Source organism: Neovison vison, chromosome 3 (assembly GCF_020171115.1).
Source record: "Neovison vison isolate M4711 chromosome 3, ASM_NN_V1, whole genome shotgun sequence".
NCBI classification, from domain to species: Eukaryota; Metazoa; Chordata; class Mammalia; order Carnivora; family Mustelidae; genus Neogale; species Neogale vison.
Window position 1 is genome coordinate 112,085,056 of NC_058093.1, and position 17,230 is coordinate 112,102,285.

The 17,230-nt window shown below is 36.1% G+C and overlaps 1 protein-coding gene across 5 annotated transcripts in view; it reads right to left on the bottom strand.

Moving 5' to 3' along the window:
• Positions 1-17,230, bottom strand: part of IWS1 (interacts with SUPT6H, CTD assembly factor 1) — a 50,657-nt gene that overhangs the window by 18,077 nt on the left and 15,350 nt on the right. For 4 of the 5 annotated variants that reach the window (XM_044242700.1, XM_044242697.1, XM_044242696.1 and 1 more), the window contains exons 3-12: positions 14,328-15,474; positions 12,871-13,063; positions 12,269-12,326; positions 7,423-7,520; positions 6,060-6,210; positions 5,420-5,502; positions 4,197-4,326; positions 3,202-3,319; positions 1,153-1,264; positions 526-582 (exon numbers count right to left, since the gene is read on the bottom strand). In XM_044242700.1, the coding sequence (XP_044098635.1) occupies positions 526-582; positions 1,153-1,264; positions 3,202-3,319; positions 4,197-4,326; positions 5,420-5,502; positions 6,060-6,210; positions 7,423-7,520; positions 12,269-12,326; positions 12,871-13,063; positions 14,328-15,474 (2,147 nt within the window). The remainder of the gene's footprint in view (positions 1-525; positions 583-1,152; positions 1,265-3,201; positions 3,320-4,196; positions 4,327-5,419; positions 5,503-6,059; positions 6,211-7,422; positions 7,521-12,268; positions 12,327-12,870; positions 13,064-14,327; positions 15,475-17,230) is intronic. The other variant, XM_044242698.1, reaches the window with a different exon arrangement.

Below are 17,230 nucleotides of genomic sequence, written 5' to 3' on the forward strand. Positions count from 1 at the left end.
CTGGCAACTTCCTATCTATGTCCACTTTCTATAGAATCACAAAGAGAAATGACAATTCCACAACTTGATTTAAACCCCTTCAAAATCTGGCTCACATCTATACTCTCAAAATCATCTTGTACCATCTCAGGTACCACACTACTGCCCAACCACTTCAGTCTACTTGCTATTCCTGAAGCAGACTTTGCATGATAACCCATACTATTACTTAAACTCTCCCCTTTACTTAAAAACTCTTTATAGACATTTTAAGAGCACGGGCCACTTTTGGTTTTTATATTCCCAGAACTCAACACAGTCTAGCACATAGCAAGCAGCAACAAAATTTTTACTGAAATGAACTACTTCTCAATGTTACATCCTCTAGACCACCACCACGTTTGTGGATATTCAATAAATGTTAATCTGAAAGCCATCCCCCCACCAAGGTAAAGATAACATTTCATTTGCCGTTTTTTTTAAAGCAACAAGCAGAAGACTTTCTATATGAAGTCTAAGAACAACAATTAATAAAAAAAATCTTACTTTTCTTCTCCTGTCAGCACCTTTTCCAGGTCTCTTCGGGGTGTCTGACCACCAGTGCTGTGAAAAAAATTATCAATGAGATACCAGGAATGTTAGAATCTTATAACTAAAAAAAACCCAGAAAAGCGAAATATCAAACTTGGGCCACAATTTGGTCCTTTACACTGGATCTGGGAAAAATTATTCCAAATCTTTTAAAATTATAACTTCTTTTAATGATTGTTTGCATACCAGGTTTCATCATGGGTGAGGAATAACTGCCATTTTTGTAACTTATAACTCTGTCATCCTGAATGCAATTGCATCCGGTTTGCTGATACAAACTGGAACAGGAACAATTTTTTTTTTCCTAAGAATCTGAAAATGGCCTGAGAAAGAGTTTTTCCTGCAACAGGCGGGAAAAACACAAGCAACCTCTAAATTTGGCAGAGGCCACATTCCACCAAATCAAACCAAAAAAGCAGCGAGTGTGGGCCTTCACTGTACAGTACCACATTTAAGCTAAAAGGGTATAAACTATACAGACCTACGAAGCTGAGAGAAAAGTCAAAATCCTATCACTCTGCAGGATTCTTAACGACCTGATTACAAAACCTGAGTTGCTGGAACAATATTTACTCTTCATACCTGTTCATTCTCCGTCGTTGAGGCATTTGTTCTAGATCTCTCTGCTCTCTTTCTTCTCTTGTCATACCTTTGTAGTTTGAGGTAAGACCGAATATAGGCCGAGACCATTCATCTGTAACAAGGAAAAATCAATTATTTAGACTAGAAAGTAGCATATCTGCTACCATTCCCTGTAATAATAATATTACATCCTAGTATGATGTAATATTCCAGGCTTTAGAATATTCTTTCCCTAAAGATATCATTATTTCAGGACCATTTCAGGATAAACAGCAGGTAATGATACCAGTACTATAACCAGCTTCCGCTGATTCAGAAAATTGAGTGTCAAAAAGTCATTTATGCCTTTAACTACCACAGAGGTTTAAAGAAAGTAGTAACTGACTCACTTTGACAGTCATCAATTAGCTGTATTGACATTTCAAAGGCAGCCTATTTTGTAAGTTGACTCTACTGAAAACAGATCTTGAAATTCTTCTAGCTTCCTAGTATAACCAAAAACAAGCTCCCTTATTACTTGTCAAATGTCTAAATCTTCAAAAATTGCATTTTAACAGTGCAGCACAGAGTCTAGACTTCATTAAGTCTAAGAAAGCTGCTACAGTGATGTGACCATGAACCAAAGTACAACATGCCCACCATTTAGTCAGTAAAAGTCCAGGGGTGATGTTTTTGTTCTCAAACAAAATATAGCTTACTGCTACATTTACTACACCACCAAAACAAGCAAGAACATTCAGAAAGAAGATTAGGTGTTATCAAATAAGGGAGCAGGGAGTCTCAGGGAGTCTATGTATCTTTATATATTTTGCCTACCAACCCCACTATTAGCTTCAGAATCACTGTTATAGTACGTCATGGGAATATTCTGCTTCTCTCAGCTTAGGGCAAAATGAGAGCTGAGAACTACTGCATAGAAGTTTATCACATAATAGTGCACTGCAGTTTATTAACAAGATCAAAAATGTAATACTTCTCTAGTTCACAAAAAAAATAAATTTCTCTAAAAACCTTTGATAATCTCAAAAACTGAGTAGAAAAGTAATTATTATATTCACATATAGGAATATTTTTTATAAGATTTATTTATTTATTTGATAGGGAGAGAGAGAGAGAGAAATCACAAGTAGGCAGAAGTAGGCAGAGAGGCAGGCAGATAGAGAGGGAGAAGCAGGCTCCCTGCTGGGCAGAGAGCCTGATGTGGGGCTCGATCCCAGGACCCTGGGATCACGACCTGAGCCGACGGCAGAGGCTTAACCCACTGAGACACCCAGGTGCCCCAGGAATATTTTTGATATATTCTTGAAGTTTAAAAAATTTCTTTGCAACATGGAGCATAGAAGAATTTGAAGAATGATGAAAACACATATGGTTTTCATTCTTAAAACTGAAAGATAGAGTAATTGATTAGATTAATTCCAGTTAGACTCCTGGATTTCTCAGTTATCATTAAGTAAGAACATGCAAAACACTTTGAAGACCCTTAAAAAAGTAACAACAGCACCAGCGGCTAACATTTCTTGAGGTCTTACTATGTGCTAGGCACTGTGCTTATATATATAATATGTAATATATACAACTATATATAATTGTATATAATATATAATACAGTACATATATCCTCTAATTTAATCTTTATAATTCAAAGTGAATATATCATTATTTTACAGAGGAGGAAACCAAGGCTTAGAGCTTAAATCACTTGCCTAAAGAATGCAATAAGGTAGATGGTGAATCCAGGATTTGAACCCAGATATGATGGACTCTAGGGCCTGTATACTAACCCCCTCTCTATATATGCTCTTGAGCCAGGATTAGAAAACTTTTCACTTGCTATCCTTAATATTCATAGAATACTTAAATATGCTAAGGAATACTTTAAGTCTAAGGGTAAAAAACTGGTACCCACAAGAAATTACCAAAAGAATTTCTATTCTACTTCATGAACCCATTTTAAATGAATATTGGTAAAAATATAGTTTGCTTTTATACATACACGTCTTTCTGACATACATAAACACAACACAACAAAAAGCAAAATGTACATACTGATTAATTTCCCTGCCATATCCTTGTTGGACCTTGATTCCTTGGGGTGTTTATAGAGATACATCACTGCTCGTCCAATCCCACTATGCTTCAGGGTCTCCTGGCTCACACTAGGTAGCTGGCGAACACAAACACATACAAATACATTAATCACTCAAAAACTGGGAGTCCTGCCAATCTATTCTAGAGAACCTCCAACACCTGGTTCTTTCACAAAATAAGGAAAATTCCATTTTCAGAATCTGCAGACACTGAACACAAAGATACTCTGTGTTCCTATCAAGAGTTGAGATTTCAGTATTACACTGAGTCAAAGTAAAACTTAATGTGGAAAGTGTAAACTAACCCTACTCAGAAGTTAGCAGTTTAATAACAAGCATCAGTACAGGCCTCTGAATCAAACAGACCTCAGTCTGAACCCAAGCATAGCCAATCTGCTAGTTATGTGACCTTGGACAAGTCATTTAACTTCTCTTGAGTCTTCATTTCCTCATCTGTAGAATGAAAACAATACACCTACTTAACACATTTGTTGTGAGGAATAAATGAACCAATACATGTATGAACCCCTAGCACACGGTAAGTTCCTTGGGAATTCTTTCAGAAGTTAAGTAGCCTGCCCAAGGTGTCACAGCCACATACAGGTGGCCCAGCTCAAGATTTCATGAGCAAATTTATCTGAATCTGAAATAGGTGCCTTTTCTACTTCAAGTGCCTCCCTAAAACATGTCCACTGCTACACAATTCCTCTTAGATAAATAATAGCAACTCCAAGATCTTTATCCTTCAATACCATAGTTACATGAAATGTTATAGGATCTTCCTTTTTATGCTCATTTTTATGCTCATGTTTCTAAAAGACATACCTATTGAAACCCCTCTTCTGGCAGACTAAGGCAGAATATGTTAAGTACATGCTGACACAGAGGTTGTAAAAATACAAACCACATCAGATAATTAACGAAGAACATATACTTAGATTATTTGCCTCTAACCTCTTGCAGAATCTTCAATAGCTCCTCTCGAATCTTCAATGCTGGCAAACTCCTATCTGGTAGAGGGGAGAGCCATTCTTTGATGGCAGACATCACACCACTGTCAATAAATGTTTCTTTAAGGTCCTGCCTGCAATTAAAAAAAAAGTCAAGTCTCTGAACCTTGGTTCTACCATAGCTTGCTCTGGATTTTCTTATATATTTAGTGGCATTTCCAAAGACTGCTTTTAAAGTTACTCAACCACCTTACTGAGTACCTATTCTTGTTTGAAAAGCAATATAAAATTTAGTTCCTACTTAAAAAAAAACAAAAAACAAAAAACAAAAAACCAGATTTGACACGCAAAGATCATTTGTTAAAAACCTGAATTATATAAGACAGGTTAATGCTATATGAATGATACAGACAATAAGAATAAAGAGCTCCAATAATTACAACTTAAAAAAAAAAAATCTTTATCAGAATAGAGATTCTCAAACTGGTTTAGATGATAGAGAACCCAAAATTCTGTTAGTCTCGGCAGGACACCTAACTTAGTTAGATTCAAGGAGAAATCAGTTGCTTAAGAATATAAGTAAACCAGTGAAACAGCCTAGTATCAAGATCTATCAAAAGAGGGTCCTTATTCTAGAAGACCAGTGACATACTTCATGATATAACTGGTCATATAAGCCCCCTACAATACAGGCTTTAACCAGTCCCCCAGAATTTTCTCTGTGCTCAATTACACTGGGAAAAGAGAGGTAATTTTACTAGACTTAAAATAAGAGAGTCGATAAAGAACAAAAGTAGTGGTTTACATGCTTTTCTTTCCCTAATGTCAGTTTGCTATTTGTTCTGTTCTGTTTGTAACAGGATCAAGACTTAAGAAAAATTTATGAGGGGACACCTGGGTGGCTCAGTCAGATAAACATCCAACTCCTGATTTCAGCTCAAGGCATAATCTCAGGATTATGAGACCAAGCCTTGCATCAGGCTCTGAGCCGGGCATGGAGTCTGTTTAAGATTTTCTCCCTCCCTCTGCCCCTCACGCACCTCTTAAAAAATAAAATAAAATAAAATTTGGGAGGAAGTAACATAATTTAGGAAATTCTATTTATTATTATTTTTCTATGAACTGACAGATAGCAGTCATTAAATAATATCTCTAGAACACCAGTACATAATTTGAATATTATTCCATTAAGAGGAAACAACTTTTTCAAGAAAACAGAATACTTACTTCTTAAGGTGCATGACCACAGTAGGTAATAATGTTAATTTTTTTAGTGCTGGCTTTTTTTGATTGTTCAACTGTCTGTCTTCCTATCCAGGAAGAAAAAGATTTTTTAAAAAGCAACACTTATTGTTAATAATAAATTGTAACCACTATAATTCTAAACTTTAAAATAAAGCAGCAGTATCTCCTAGTAACAATTTTTTCTACAAGAAAACTAAAAAATGAACTTTTTAATAGAAGCCCAAATTCTATGTCTGTATTTTTTTTATTTTTTTCAGTGTTCCAAGATTCACTGTTTATGCACCACATCCAGTGCTCCATGCTCTCCTTAATACCCACCACCTCTACATCTGTATTAATCAAACCTACAAAACCATTAGATAGCTTAAACAATTATAAATTTAGAGGAATAATGTTATTGTTATTAAAGAAGAGTTTCAGTATTTACTTTGATGCTTTTTCCTATTTTAATTATAGAAAATTTCAAATTCTACCAAGATAGAAAACAAACTAACACACTATCACATATTATGTCCACAATTAAACACCCATGACCAGTCTTATTTCAGCTACATGTCTCCACATACTTTTCTCTTCCTTAAGTGAGGAAAGAAAAGAGGAAGCCACCAGTGACCCATCTTACCTCCGCAGCCTCATTCATCTTGACAATCATAGCACTCACTACGTCGTCAGCGTCACTAATAAAAGTACCACCATCTCGGTTACGCCTGCGCTTGCCGCTCATGCTCTTTTTCCGCTGCAACATCATCTCGAAATCCGATAGGAAGTCCATACTAAGGAGCAACACAAAATCAAGTGAAATACAAATTCCCTTTTATTTTATTTAAAAGACTTTATTTATTTATTTGACAGAGAGAGATCGTAAGTAGGCAGAGAGGCAGGCAGAGAGAGGAGGAAGCAGGCTCCCCACTGAACAGAGAGCCCAATGTGGGACTCTATTGCAGGACCCTGAGATCATGACCTGAGCCGAAGGCAGAGGCTTAACCCACTGAGCCACCCAGACACCCACAAATTCCCTTTTAAATACAAATCTCCTTTTGTCACAGTTAAGAACCACCAACTTTCTTAATTCTAACTCCACAAGATGCTACTTTCTTCTTCTTTTTTTTTTTTAATTTCTTTTCAGTGTAACAGTAAAATGCTACTTTCTTCTAAAGTGCAAATACTTACAACCTGGCACCTTTCAAGATACCAGACTTCTCTGAACAGAGATTACAATCATCTCAACAAAAGAAAGTGAAATTCAACCAAGTAATATTTTGTAGTTAGGACTTTACCTCATTGCCCCTGGAACCCCAAAGTCAGCTTTTCTCTAAAAAAATGTATTTTTGGGGCACCAGTGGGTTAAGCCGCTGCCTTCGGCTCAGGTCATGATCTCAGGGTCCTGGGATCGAGCCCCGCATCGGGCTCTCTGCTCAGCAGGGAGCCTGCTTCCCTCTCTCTCTCTCTGCCTGCCTCTCTGCCTACTAGTGATCTCTGGCTGTCAAATAAATAAATAAAATCTTTAAAAAAAAATGTATTTTTATGTTATGTTTCAGTAACTCAAGAAGAGCTTACACAGTGAGGATGACACAAATTAAGAAGCTGAGCACAGGGCAAATGAAAAGAAAAATAGTAAGCGTAAATGTATTTTCAGACAGCACTGTATATAGAGAAAAAGAATGGAGAAAAATGGAACAGATTCTTTGCTACACTTAGTAAGGAACCAAAATAAGAAAAAACAAAGTTTGATAGTCTCTATCTTCATTTTTAAAGTACTCTTTAACAAATACCTTTATGATTTTTAATTTAAATTAACATATAGTATATTATTAGTTTCAGAGGTAAAGTTCAGTGATTCATCAGTCTTATATAATACCCAGTGCTCATTACATCACATGCCCTCCTTAAGGCCCTTCACCCAGTTACCCCATTCCTCTACCCACTCCCCTCCAGCAATCCTTAGTTTTTAACAAATTCCTTTTTAAAAAATGAAACAAACTTACTGTTTTCCTCTCTTTATGTTATCATCAGAATCTGAATCTTCTGCTTCTTTTACCTGTGTTTCACTTTTTTCTTCCTCCAAATCTTCTTGGTTAAAACCCTAAGGCCAGGTAAATTTGCCAGGGTTATTGCAATTTCCTTATAGATTTCCTTTAGTATAACTACTCTTAATTTTTTTTTGCATTTTAAAGTAATACATTCATAAAAAGGTAAAGAGCAAAAAAGCTTCCTCCACCCCAGCTGCTAGTATTACTTTTCTTATGTCTTCTTCCAGAAATAGCCTATATTTACACATACATACTTCTAAACATATCTATTTCTTATCCCCTTTTATTATACAAATGGTAGCATACTCCACACACTGGGTACAGTATATACTGGTCTGCGCTTTCCACATTTAACAACAGAATATGGAGATCAATTCATATTGGCATAAAGTGTCCTCATTCATTTTAAGGATTATTGGATTCATTATAAGGATTCATTTGGATTATTTCATACTATGACTGTAACCATAATTTGTTTATGTATTTTGCCACTGACATTTAGGTATATGTATTTGAAATTCTGTGAAATATTTACCAAACTCTTCATAGAGGCTATACTTATTAATTCTTTCCAGCAAAGCATTAAGTACACCTGTTTCTCCAGCTTTTCACTACTACAAGTTATCAAACATTGATATGCGCCAATCTCTGAACCAAAAACTAAAAGGCATCTTACTTTATATTCTCTTATGAGTAACGGTGGGCATTTTGTTCATGTTTAAAGGTCATTTTTAATTTTTTCTCTATGGAACTCCCAATTTCCTATGTCCATTTTCCTGCTGGATCTTTGGCTTATTGGTATGGTTTAAAACTTAGTCTCTTTAAAATAGCATTTTTTAAGTGACAGGGCCTGCACAATCCTCAATTGGTACAGCTGCATTTTGTTTATGGTAATGTTTTCCAAGCATAATTTTTTACTTTTATGCAATTAAAATGGTCAGTCTTTTCTTTATAGCTTCTTTTATGTTGTACTTAGATCTTTCCACTATTTCACTGAGTATGTTGTTTCTCTCCATGAACTAAACCCAAAATCAAGTTGATGCTAATTCTCTAAACTAGAGAAACACATCTTACTCTTGTAAAAAAGCTGCTTAACTGAGTATATGCACCATGAGTGCAATATCCAATCTCTGGCATACAGGCTCCCAAATATCTGTTGAATGAATTATTCCTATTATTCCTATTTTCCTTAGGTTCACTTTATTTTTCTACCCTCTTGAATCAGACTCTAAATTCATCTAAATTTCACTCTTTTAGGAATTAAAGTACTGATTTTTTTTTTTTCAATGCAAGAATTGTCTGACAAGAAAGTCTTAAATTTCTGGGTGGCAAGGATATTTTGTTTGTGCATTTTGAATTTCTAATTCAATTTCTAATTGAATTTCTAATTTCACTGCTCTGCATTCAGAAAATGTTTATACTTTGTAATTTTGGCAAAAGCTTGGTTTAAAATTTATATGGGAATGTGCTAAAAGAAAATCAAGGCAATCTTGAAAAATAACAAGCTTAGAGGGCATAAACAACCAAATATCCATAGTTCTGTATTAACACTGCAAGGATAAAGAGACCCACAGAACAGACAAGAAACTGCTGAGATAGGAAATCATCTACAGACACTATGTTTATGACAAAGATGGCACTAGGGAGAAGCAGGAAAGGATGGCCTGCGTCAACCAGATATTCCAAATGGGAGGAAAAATTTTTTTAAACATTTTAAATTTAAAGTAACTCTATATACCCAATGTGGGGCTTCTTTACAATCCCAAGATAAAGAGTCATATGCTCTACCAACTGAGCCAGCCAGGAACCCCCTAACTTCTATCTCATACATACCCATTACAGGTGGATTGTATAACTAAATGTGAAAGATTAAAATAAGCTTCTAGAATATAACTCATGAGAGTATCTCTATGATCTTAGGAATAAGCAAAAATTTGTGGGAATTCAAAGTTTCACTATAAAGGAAAAGATGGATAAAGTTGATTTATATTAAAATTAAAAACTTTTGCTCCTCAAGACTCCATTAAGAAAGTGAAAAGGAAAGCCAAAGAACAGAAAATAATGTTAACTTTTATAATCCCCAAACTTTTCTTTTGTATTCTTATTTGCATTTATTTCCAGATTACATAAAAAGAGACTCTTCAGTGGCTTTTTGGTCTGCTTGCTTTATTGGTTACATTCCACTCAGATAATAGATTTGTCCATTTCTCTCTGCCATTCTGTCAATTTTTGTTTTGTGTATATGTATTTCGGCCACATTAGTATATATATACAATTTGAAAACCTTTTTCATCAATATAAAGTGACCCTCTTTCTTTTTTTTTTTTTTTTTTTTTTTTGGAAGATCTATTTATTTGAGAGAGAGAATCCTGGGCGACTCCGCACTGGACACAAAGCCTGAGGGAGGGCCCGATTCCAAGATCCTGAGATCACGACCTGAGCCGAAACCAAGGATCACATGCTTAACCAACTGTGCTACCCAGGCACCCCTAAAGTGACCCTTTATCTCAAATGTTTTTCTGCCTCAAAGTCTCATATTCATATAGCTGTGCCAGTTTTTTTTACTAGCGTTCACACACAGTATCTTTTTCCATCCTTTTATTTTCAACTTTTCTTTACCTTCTTTCAGATGACTCATGAAATGAGTAAACAGCTATGTTTTAAAATCCAGTCTGACCACCTCTGTCCTTTAATTAGAGCACTTGATATATTTCAGTTTAATATAATCTGAGATGTTATGAAAGCTTAAATCTGCTATCTTACTATATCCTACTCTAATTATTCCCTGTTCTATACCTCTTTTTCTCTTGCCTTCTTTTTGGACTGATAGCTTTTATTATTGTTTTTCCCCTCTATTAATTGGAAGTTACATATTCCATTAGTCTTTTTAGTGGCCACTTTTAGAGATCACATAGCAAAGTCTACTGATGTCCTTTTATACACATTTGCAAAGACCATGTATACTCCCAATTTGTCACCGCTATCATATTCTAATTTTATAGATATTTCAACCCACACCACACATGACTTTTTTTTGTAGCATCAATACTCATTTAGACTTACCCACACACTTTTGTTGCTTTTTCTTCCTAAATCCCTGATTTTCCACCTGAGATTTTCTTTCTGCCTTTAGTATCTCCATCAATTGGTATATTGGTAAGATGAATTAGGAGGAAATCTTCATTCCTGACAAGTATTTTTGCTGAATGTAACAGAACACTAAGTTTGCAGTTAGTTTCTGTTAAGAAGTCAGCTATTAATCTGATTTTTGCCTCTCTGAATGTAATATTTTCCCCCTCTGGCTTCTTTTTAATTTCCCTGTCTTCTTGGACTTCTTGCAATTTTACTATGATGTATTTAGATACAGATTTTACTGTATCATTGTATTTATCCTGCTTATAATTTGTACAACTTCTAGAAACTCTTGCTTTACATTTCCTTAAATGCTTCTGCTATATTTTTCCAAGATTCCAATTCACTATGTTAAGCCTTCTCTTGTATAATTTATAATTTTTTATATATCTCAATTCTTCATTCTAAATAGCTCCTTCTAACCTCATTTTCTTTTCAAATAACTCTATTCTGTTGCTAAACTCATCCACCAAATTTTTAATTTCTTACTATAATTTTACCACTCCAGAATTTCTATTCAGTTCTCTTCTTCCAAATCTACCTTTTTAAAAATATTGTTTGGTCTGGGGCGCCTATCTGGCCCAGCTGGTGGAACATGCAACTCCTGATCTCAGGGTTGTGAGTTCAAGCCCCATGCTGGGTATAGCGATTACTCAAAAATATAATCTTAAAATTTTTTTAAATTAAAAAAAAAAAAAAAAAGAAAAAGTTGTTTGCTCTGACAAAATTTCTAATCTTTTATCTCCCTGAACAGTTTTTGTTTTTTTTTTTTTTAAGGAAATAGCCAAGATTCCGGTATTTAGACCCTCTATTTCTATTATCTGTTGTCACTATTGCTTCTTTTTAACGTTATCTATGATTGCGTACCACACTATGTACCTGATAAACTACAGAAATAATCTGAGGCCTGTGATGATGCTACCTTTGTCCTAAAGGGATTTGTCTGAATATGCCAGGTGTCTCAGAGCACTAGCCAATGAATTAAGGCGCACTGTGATCGAATCTCTGGGACTGAGGTTCTCTAGGTTGTTAGAAGACTCAAAGCTGGCCTAAAATCCAAGCAGACTCTTACCACTTCCACATCACTCTTAATCCAAGGAGTCCCAATTCTGAGCATGCAGTTTTCAGAGTCTCCTAAGCTCAGCAAAATATGACCTCCAAATTTTGACCCCTGAGGCTGTCAAAAATATGACCAGCCTCTCAGCCTAATCAGGCAACCATCCCAGAAAAAGCAGTTTTAAATGCTGAGCTTACCTCTTTAGGTATCTGTCTTTCTGGGGTTGACTTAGTAATTTTTTGCTATTTTGTTCCTCTGCTATGAGATTTTTAAACATTTGTCTGGCTTTTCTAGTCATCCTTAGTGGAAGGGTTGGTCCAAACTACCTAGCCTGCCACTGCTAGAATCACAAGTTTTGTTAAGTATTATTTCCCTTTAGCACTATAAGGTACCTTCCACCATCTCTTAAAATGTCCCCCACCAATTAATTCAATTTTGCCTTTTATGCTTCTGTACCTACTTTTAATTCACTTTTCTGAATCCTCTATTTTAGACTTTTCTACTGCACACATTATAATTGTTTATTTCTACTTATTGTAGTTACCTATTTGGGAACCACTGCCACAGAAACAAAAACGATAGTCTAAGAGGAAATATCTCCCTTATACTTACTGTAAATTCTTCTTCCTCTTCATCGCCAGATTCTCCAAATATGTCTGCAATAAGATTTCTAGAAGAGAAGGAAATCATTTGCTTTCTTCTCATTTGCACAGGAACCATGAAATCTTTTTCTAATAAAGTATATTTTATGTACAGTAAAATGTGCAGATCTTAAGTGTCCATTTTGGTGGATTTTGAGAAAAGTACACATTCATATAACCATTACCCTCATCAAAATATAGAACAATTTGATCTCTCCAGAGAGTTCAGTTGTGGCCCTTTCTAGCCAGTCCCTACATGAACATCCTAGAGCCAACCACCATTCTGATTTCCATCACCGCAGATTAATTTTGCCTGCTCCTGAACTTCACATAGTGGAATCAGACATGTCTTCTTCACTTCTTTCACTTAATACTATTGAGACTCATCCACGTTATAGTGTGTAGCAATAGTTCAGGATTCCTGAATCCCCCAAAGGCATGCAGTCAGGCAGGATATATTGTATTTTACTTCTCATCCCCAAATTTTAATACAAGTTTAAAAAAACTTAAAAGACAAACCCCTCTCTACCACCTCTATGAACCCTTGAAAACTCATGTTATACTGTCACTTACTCTTCTTCATTCCCAGACTCACTATCACTCCCAAACAGATCCTTCTCTTCATTTTTCTTATCAGACAACTCTTCTTTCCCTACTTCTTCTTCACTGTCAGATGCTAGAGTCTTCTCTCTTTTGCCTGATTTGTCTGATATAACATCACTGTCAGAGTCATCTGCATCAGAGACAACACGACTCTTCTTTGCTGCTGTCAAAAAAGGTGCAAAAATATCATTAATCTTATTCATCATGGTCATGGTATTACTAAAAGGAACAGGTGATTTAAAATGGCAACACTCGGCAAAAATCAAAGGGCTCCTAACACACAGCTTAGAATAATTATTAAGAAAAAAAAAAAAAGACCAGGGGCACCTGGCTGTCTCTGTCAGACCATGTAACTCTTGATCTCCAGGTCTTGAGTTTGAGCCCCACATCAGGTATAGAGATTAAGTAAAAACTATTAAAAAAAATAGTGACTAAAAGGTTCAGAGTTAACTCACAATTATGATACTCTTTAGGAAACAGTAACTGGAAGATGAAGAACAAAACAATCAATATAAGAATGGACACCAATAGCTACCTTTCCTTTGGGGGAATAGAGAAAAGAAGCCTAGAATGATGTACAGAATTAGAGTCCCTTCTATTCTGCCAAATATTAGCAGAACTGAAAAGGCTCAGATATTCTTTTGTGGAATTCCCATACTCCCCCGTCACTGCTGGTCAGTTTGGAATTTCTCATCTCCCTTAGTAAACTGGATGGCACATGTGTGATGGTCTTTTTCCTTCTCCTGTAACAACTGTCAGCTTATAAGGGAATAGGCCTCCCCACCTTATCAAGGAAGTTTCATAAAAAAGTAATAAAATTAAAAAAAGCAATCAAGTAAAAATTATTATCCATGAAAACAGGATCCCAGGTAACAAAGATTAGAATATGCTACAGAGACACAGAGTCTCTAAACGCAGTCTCCCTCACACACTTCCTCATATTTGGGTATTCAACCACATTTCACAAAAGACAGGTACCAAAAAGACTTGGGAACTCAGTCAATAGCTAGATGGAAACTAGTGCACTGACTATCACACTTGCAGCTAACTCTGGGTACAACTGGGTTTTCAAGTTAACATATTTCTTGGAAATATTACCCTTCCCCCACAAAAAACTAAGTATTTCACATTCCCATGAAACTCCCATTAGTTTACTATTTTGAACTAGTTAGATCTTAATACTCCTAGAACTCAAAGTAAATTTAATACTAAGATCAGCCACTGAAAACCAAACAAAACTGGTATCCTAGTAATATTTTAGAAGATCAAGTTGAATGAGAGAATATAGACCTGACATTTCAGAAATACAGTGCTTCATCGCTTCTCAGCCTTTTGGCTAAGATCAAGTGTAGAAATACAGTGCTTCACAGTTACAAGCTTAGACAATAATTAAAACTATGCACAAACAGTCCAAAACAATTCCTTACATGCTTTCTCTTCATCTTCACTATCAGAAAGCACAGCAGCCTTTCGCTTCGCTACTTTCTCCTCCTCCCCGACTTTTTCTTCATCTTCATCGCTGTCAATTTTTGGCCTTTTGGGTTCTTCCTCCTCGCTGTCAGAACTCTGGATCCTTTTTCTGTCTACATGGCTATCTGAATGAAAGGAGTCATTCTGCATTTCTGTATCCTCTCTCTTATTCTCCCCATCACTATCGTCATCTGACTCTGGCTTTTGTTTGTGTCTGGAGGCATCCTCAGTTTCAGAATCACTGGCAGGTCCCCTCTGAGGTTCCTCACTCTCAGAGTCACTGACTCGGGGCTTGGGAAGCTCATTTTCTGAATCAGTGGCCTGGTTCCTTGGGGGGTCCTCACTTTCCGAATCGCTAATCCGAGGTTTGGGAAGCTCCTCATTTTCTGAGTCACTGGCTTGATGTCTTGGTGGGTCCTCACTTTCTGAGTCACTGATACGGGGTTTGGGAAGCTCCTCATTTTCTGAGTCACTGGCTTGGTGCCTTGGTGGGTCCTCACTTTCTGAGTCACTGATACGGGGTTTGGGAAGCTCCTCATTTTCTGAGTCACTGGCCTGAATCCTATGAGGCTCCTCACTTTCAGAGTCACTGACCCGAGGCTTAGGAAGCTCCTCACTTTCCGAATCACTAATTCGAGGTTTGGGAAGCTCCTCGTTTTCAGAATCACTGGCTTGGTGCTGTGGAGGTTCCTCACTTTCAGAGTCACTGATTTGAGGTTTTAAAGCATCCTCTGTTTCAGAGTCACTGGCAGGACTTTTGGGGAGCTCTTCCATTTCTGAATCACTGGCAGGATGCTTCCTAACGTCTTCATTTTCTGAGTCACTTGCATGCCCATTAAGAAGTTCCTCATTTTCAGAGTCACTGACAGGTAACTTCCTGGTCTCCTCACTCTCAGAGTCGCTCCCATGCTGATTAGTGTCCTCATTTTCAGAATCACTTGCAGGAGGCTCTGCGTGTTCTTCAGATTCAGAGTCACTGTCCTTTTGCCTTTGAAGCTCCTCACTCTCAGAGTCACTGGCATTAAGATTTGAGGGGTCATCATTCTCAGAATCTGTCACATGGTGTCTTTTGTTGAGGCCATCCTCTCGATCACTAGGTTCATTCTGAAAAATTAAGGGTGAAAAATTAGGAGAGTGCAAAAATATGTTTGGTAGTGAAATGCTGAAATTTTTCAACAATTTTTTTAAAACAAAGGAATATGCACACTTCAATATAAAATTGTTGTTCTATACTTATATGGAAACACCCCACCTTAAAGAAGATCATACACCTGTAAAATGGCTAACATGTTTGGATTCCAAAATGGGAAAAGATAACCAAACTTGACCAAAACAAATCTGTAAAGTATACCCCCAGATAATTATATAGGAGATTTACATCTTGAAGAGCTAGACTTTAAAAATACAAACAAAAAAATAAAACTCTGATGTTCTCACATAATTTTAGCTCCTAAATATATTTTTCAAAGAAATATAAGCAAACAGGTACCCAAGCTCTTTTTAAAAGAAACATTCTTGGGTTTTATAAAGTTAAAATTATTTTAAGGAAAAGAACTATGAAACTATAAGACCAAATGATATACAGGACACATTCTCCTGGGCAAATCTAAACAAACAAGGAGAGGGATAGCTCACACATACTAAGTACCTATTATGAGCCTAATGTCTTGTCAGACTCTCTCCTGTTAGTTCATTTACTCCTCATAACAGTACTTTACATGGTAACAAAATTGAGGCTTGGAGCAGTCTCAGTCATACATCTAATAACACCGAGACAAGAGTTTAAGTTTTAGAGAAACTACAGTTGACCCTTCAACAACTTGGTGGAGGATCTCTAGGAGAAATGACCACCTCCCCACACACAGAGTTGAAAGTCATGTATAACTACTAACTTCCAAAAACTTAATTAGCCTCCTGTTGACTAGAAACCTTACCAATAACATAAAATGTCAATTAACATATATTTTTTATGTTATACTATATTCTTATACACAATTTTCTTAAAATTATACTTTACTATATTCTTACAATATAGTAAGATACTCTTAATATATATACACTATAGTATATTCTTACAATACTATATTCTAACAATAAATTAAGCTAGAAAAAAGTGTTTTAAGAAAGTCATTAAGAAGAGAAAATACATTTATAGTACTGTATTTATTGAAAAAGAAAATCCAAATATAACTAGGCCTGCACAATTCAAAACCAGACAGTTCAAGGGCCGACTATAAATGAAAGTGAGGAATAATAATTAACTCAACAAAGTATGTGCAAGTGCTGGGAGTCAAGGCTGAACACGTTTCAATGCCTGATCCTAAGAAGCTGCTTTCTAGTAAGCCAGCCAAACATATCCTAACAACATAAACTAATATGCACTGTCATGAAAGTATGCATGTTATTTTGAAAGCCTACAGGAAGTGATCTATATGAGACAGAGCTATAAAAGGTGTGCAGACAACAGGTTTTTGTAACTAGTCTGTGATAACAGAGTCAGAAAAAAAATTAACAAGATTACTGAGGAGGGAAGGTGGGATATACAAACACCAGCAGGGGAACTGAAGCAGGAGGCAAAAGGGAAAATCAAAATAATTGGCTTCTGAAATGCTTTCCACAACACAGCCATAATGTAATTCTAAGAGCATGTTCGTGTGTGGCTCAATTTATTTTCACTGCAAAGAACAGAAACCATCTCTGGCTATCTTCAGAAAAAAGAACAATATTCCCAAAATCAAAGTGGAATGAATGACTAAAGACTCAGAAAAGGTAGGAACCAAGTCAGCTCAGAGAGCTTAGAAAAGGGAACTCAAGGATCTTCCTACTAGAGCAATATCAATACCATGACTCACTCTAAACA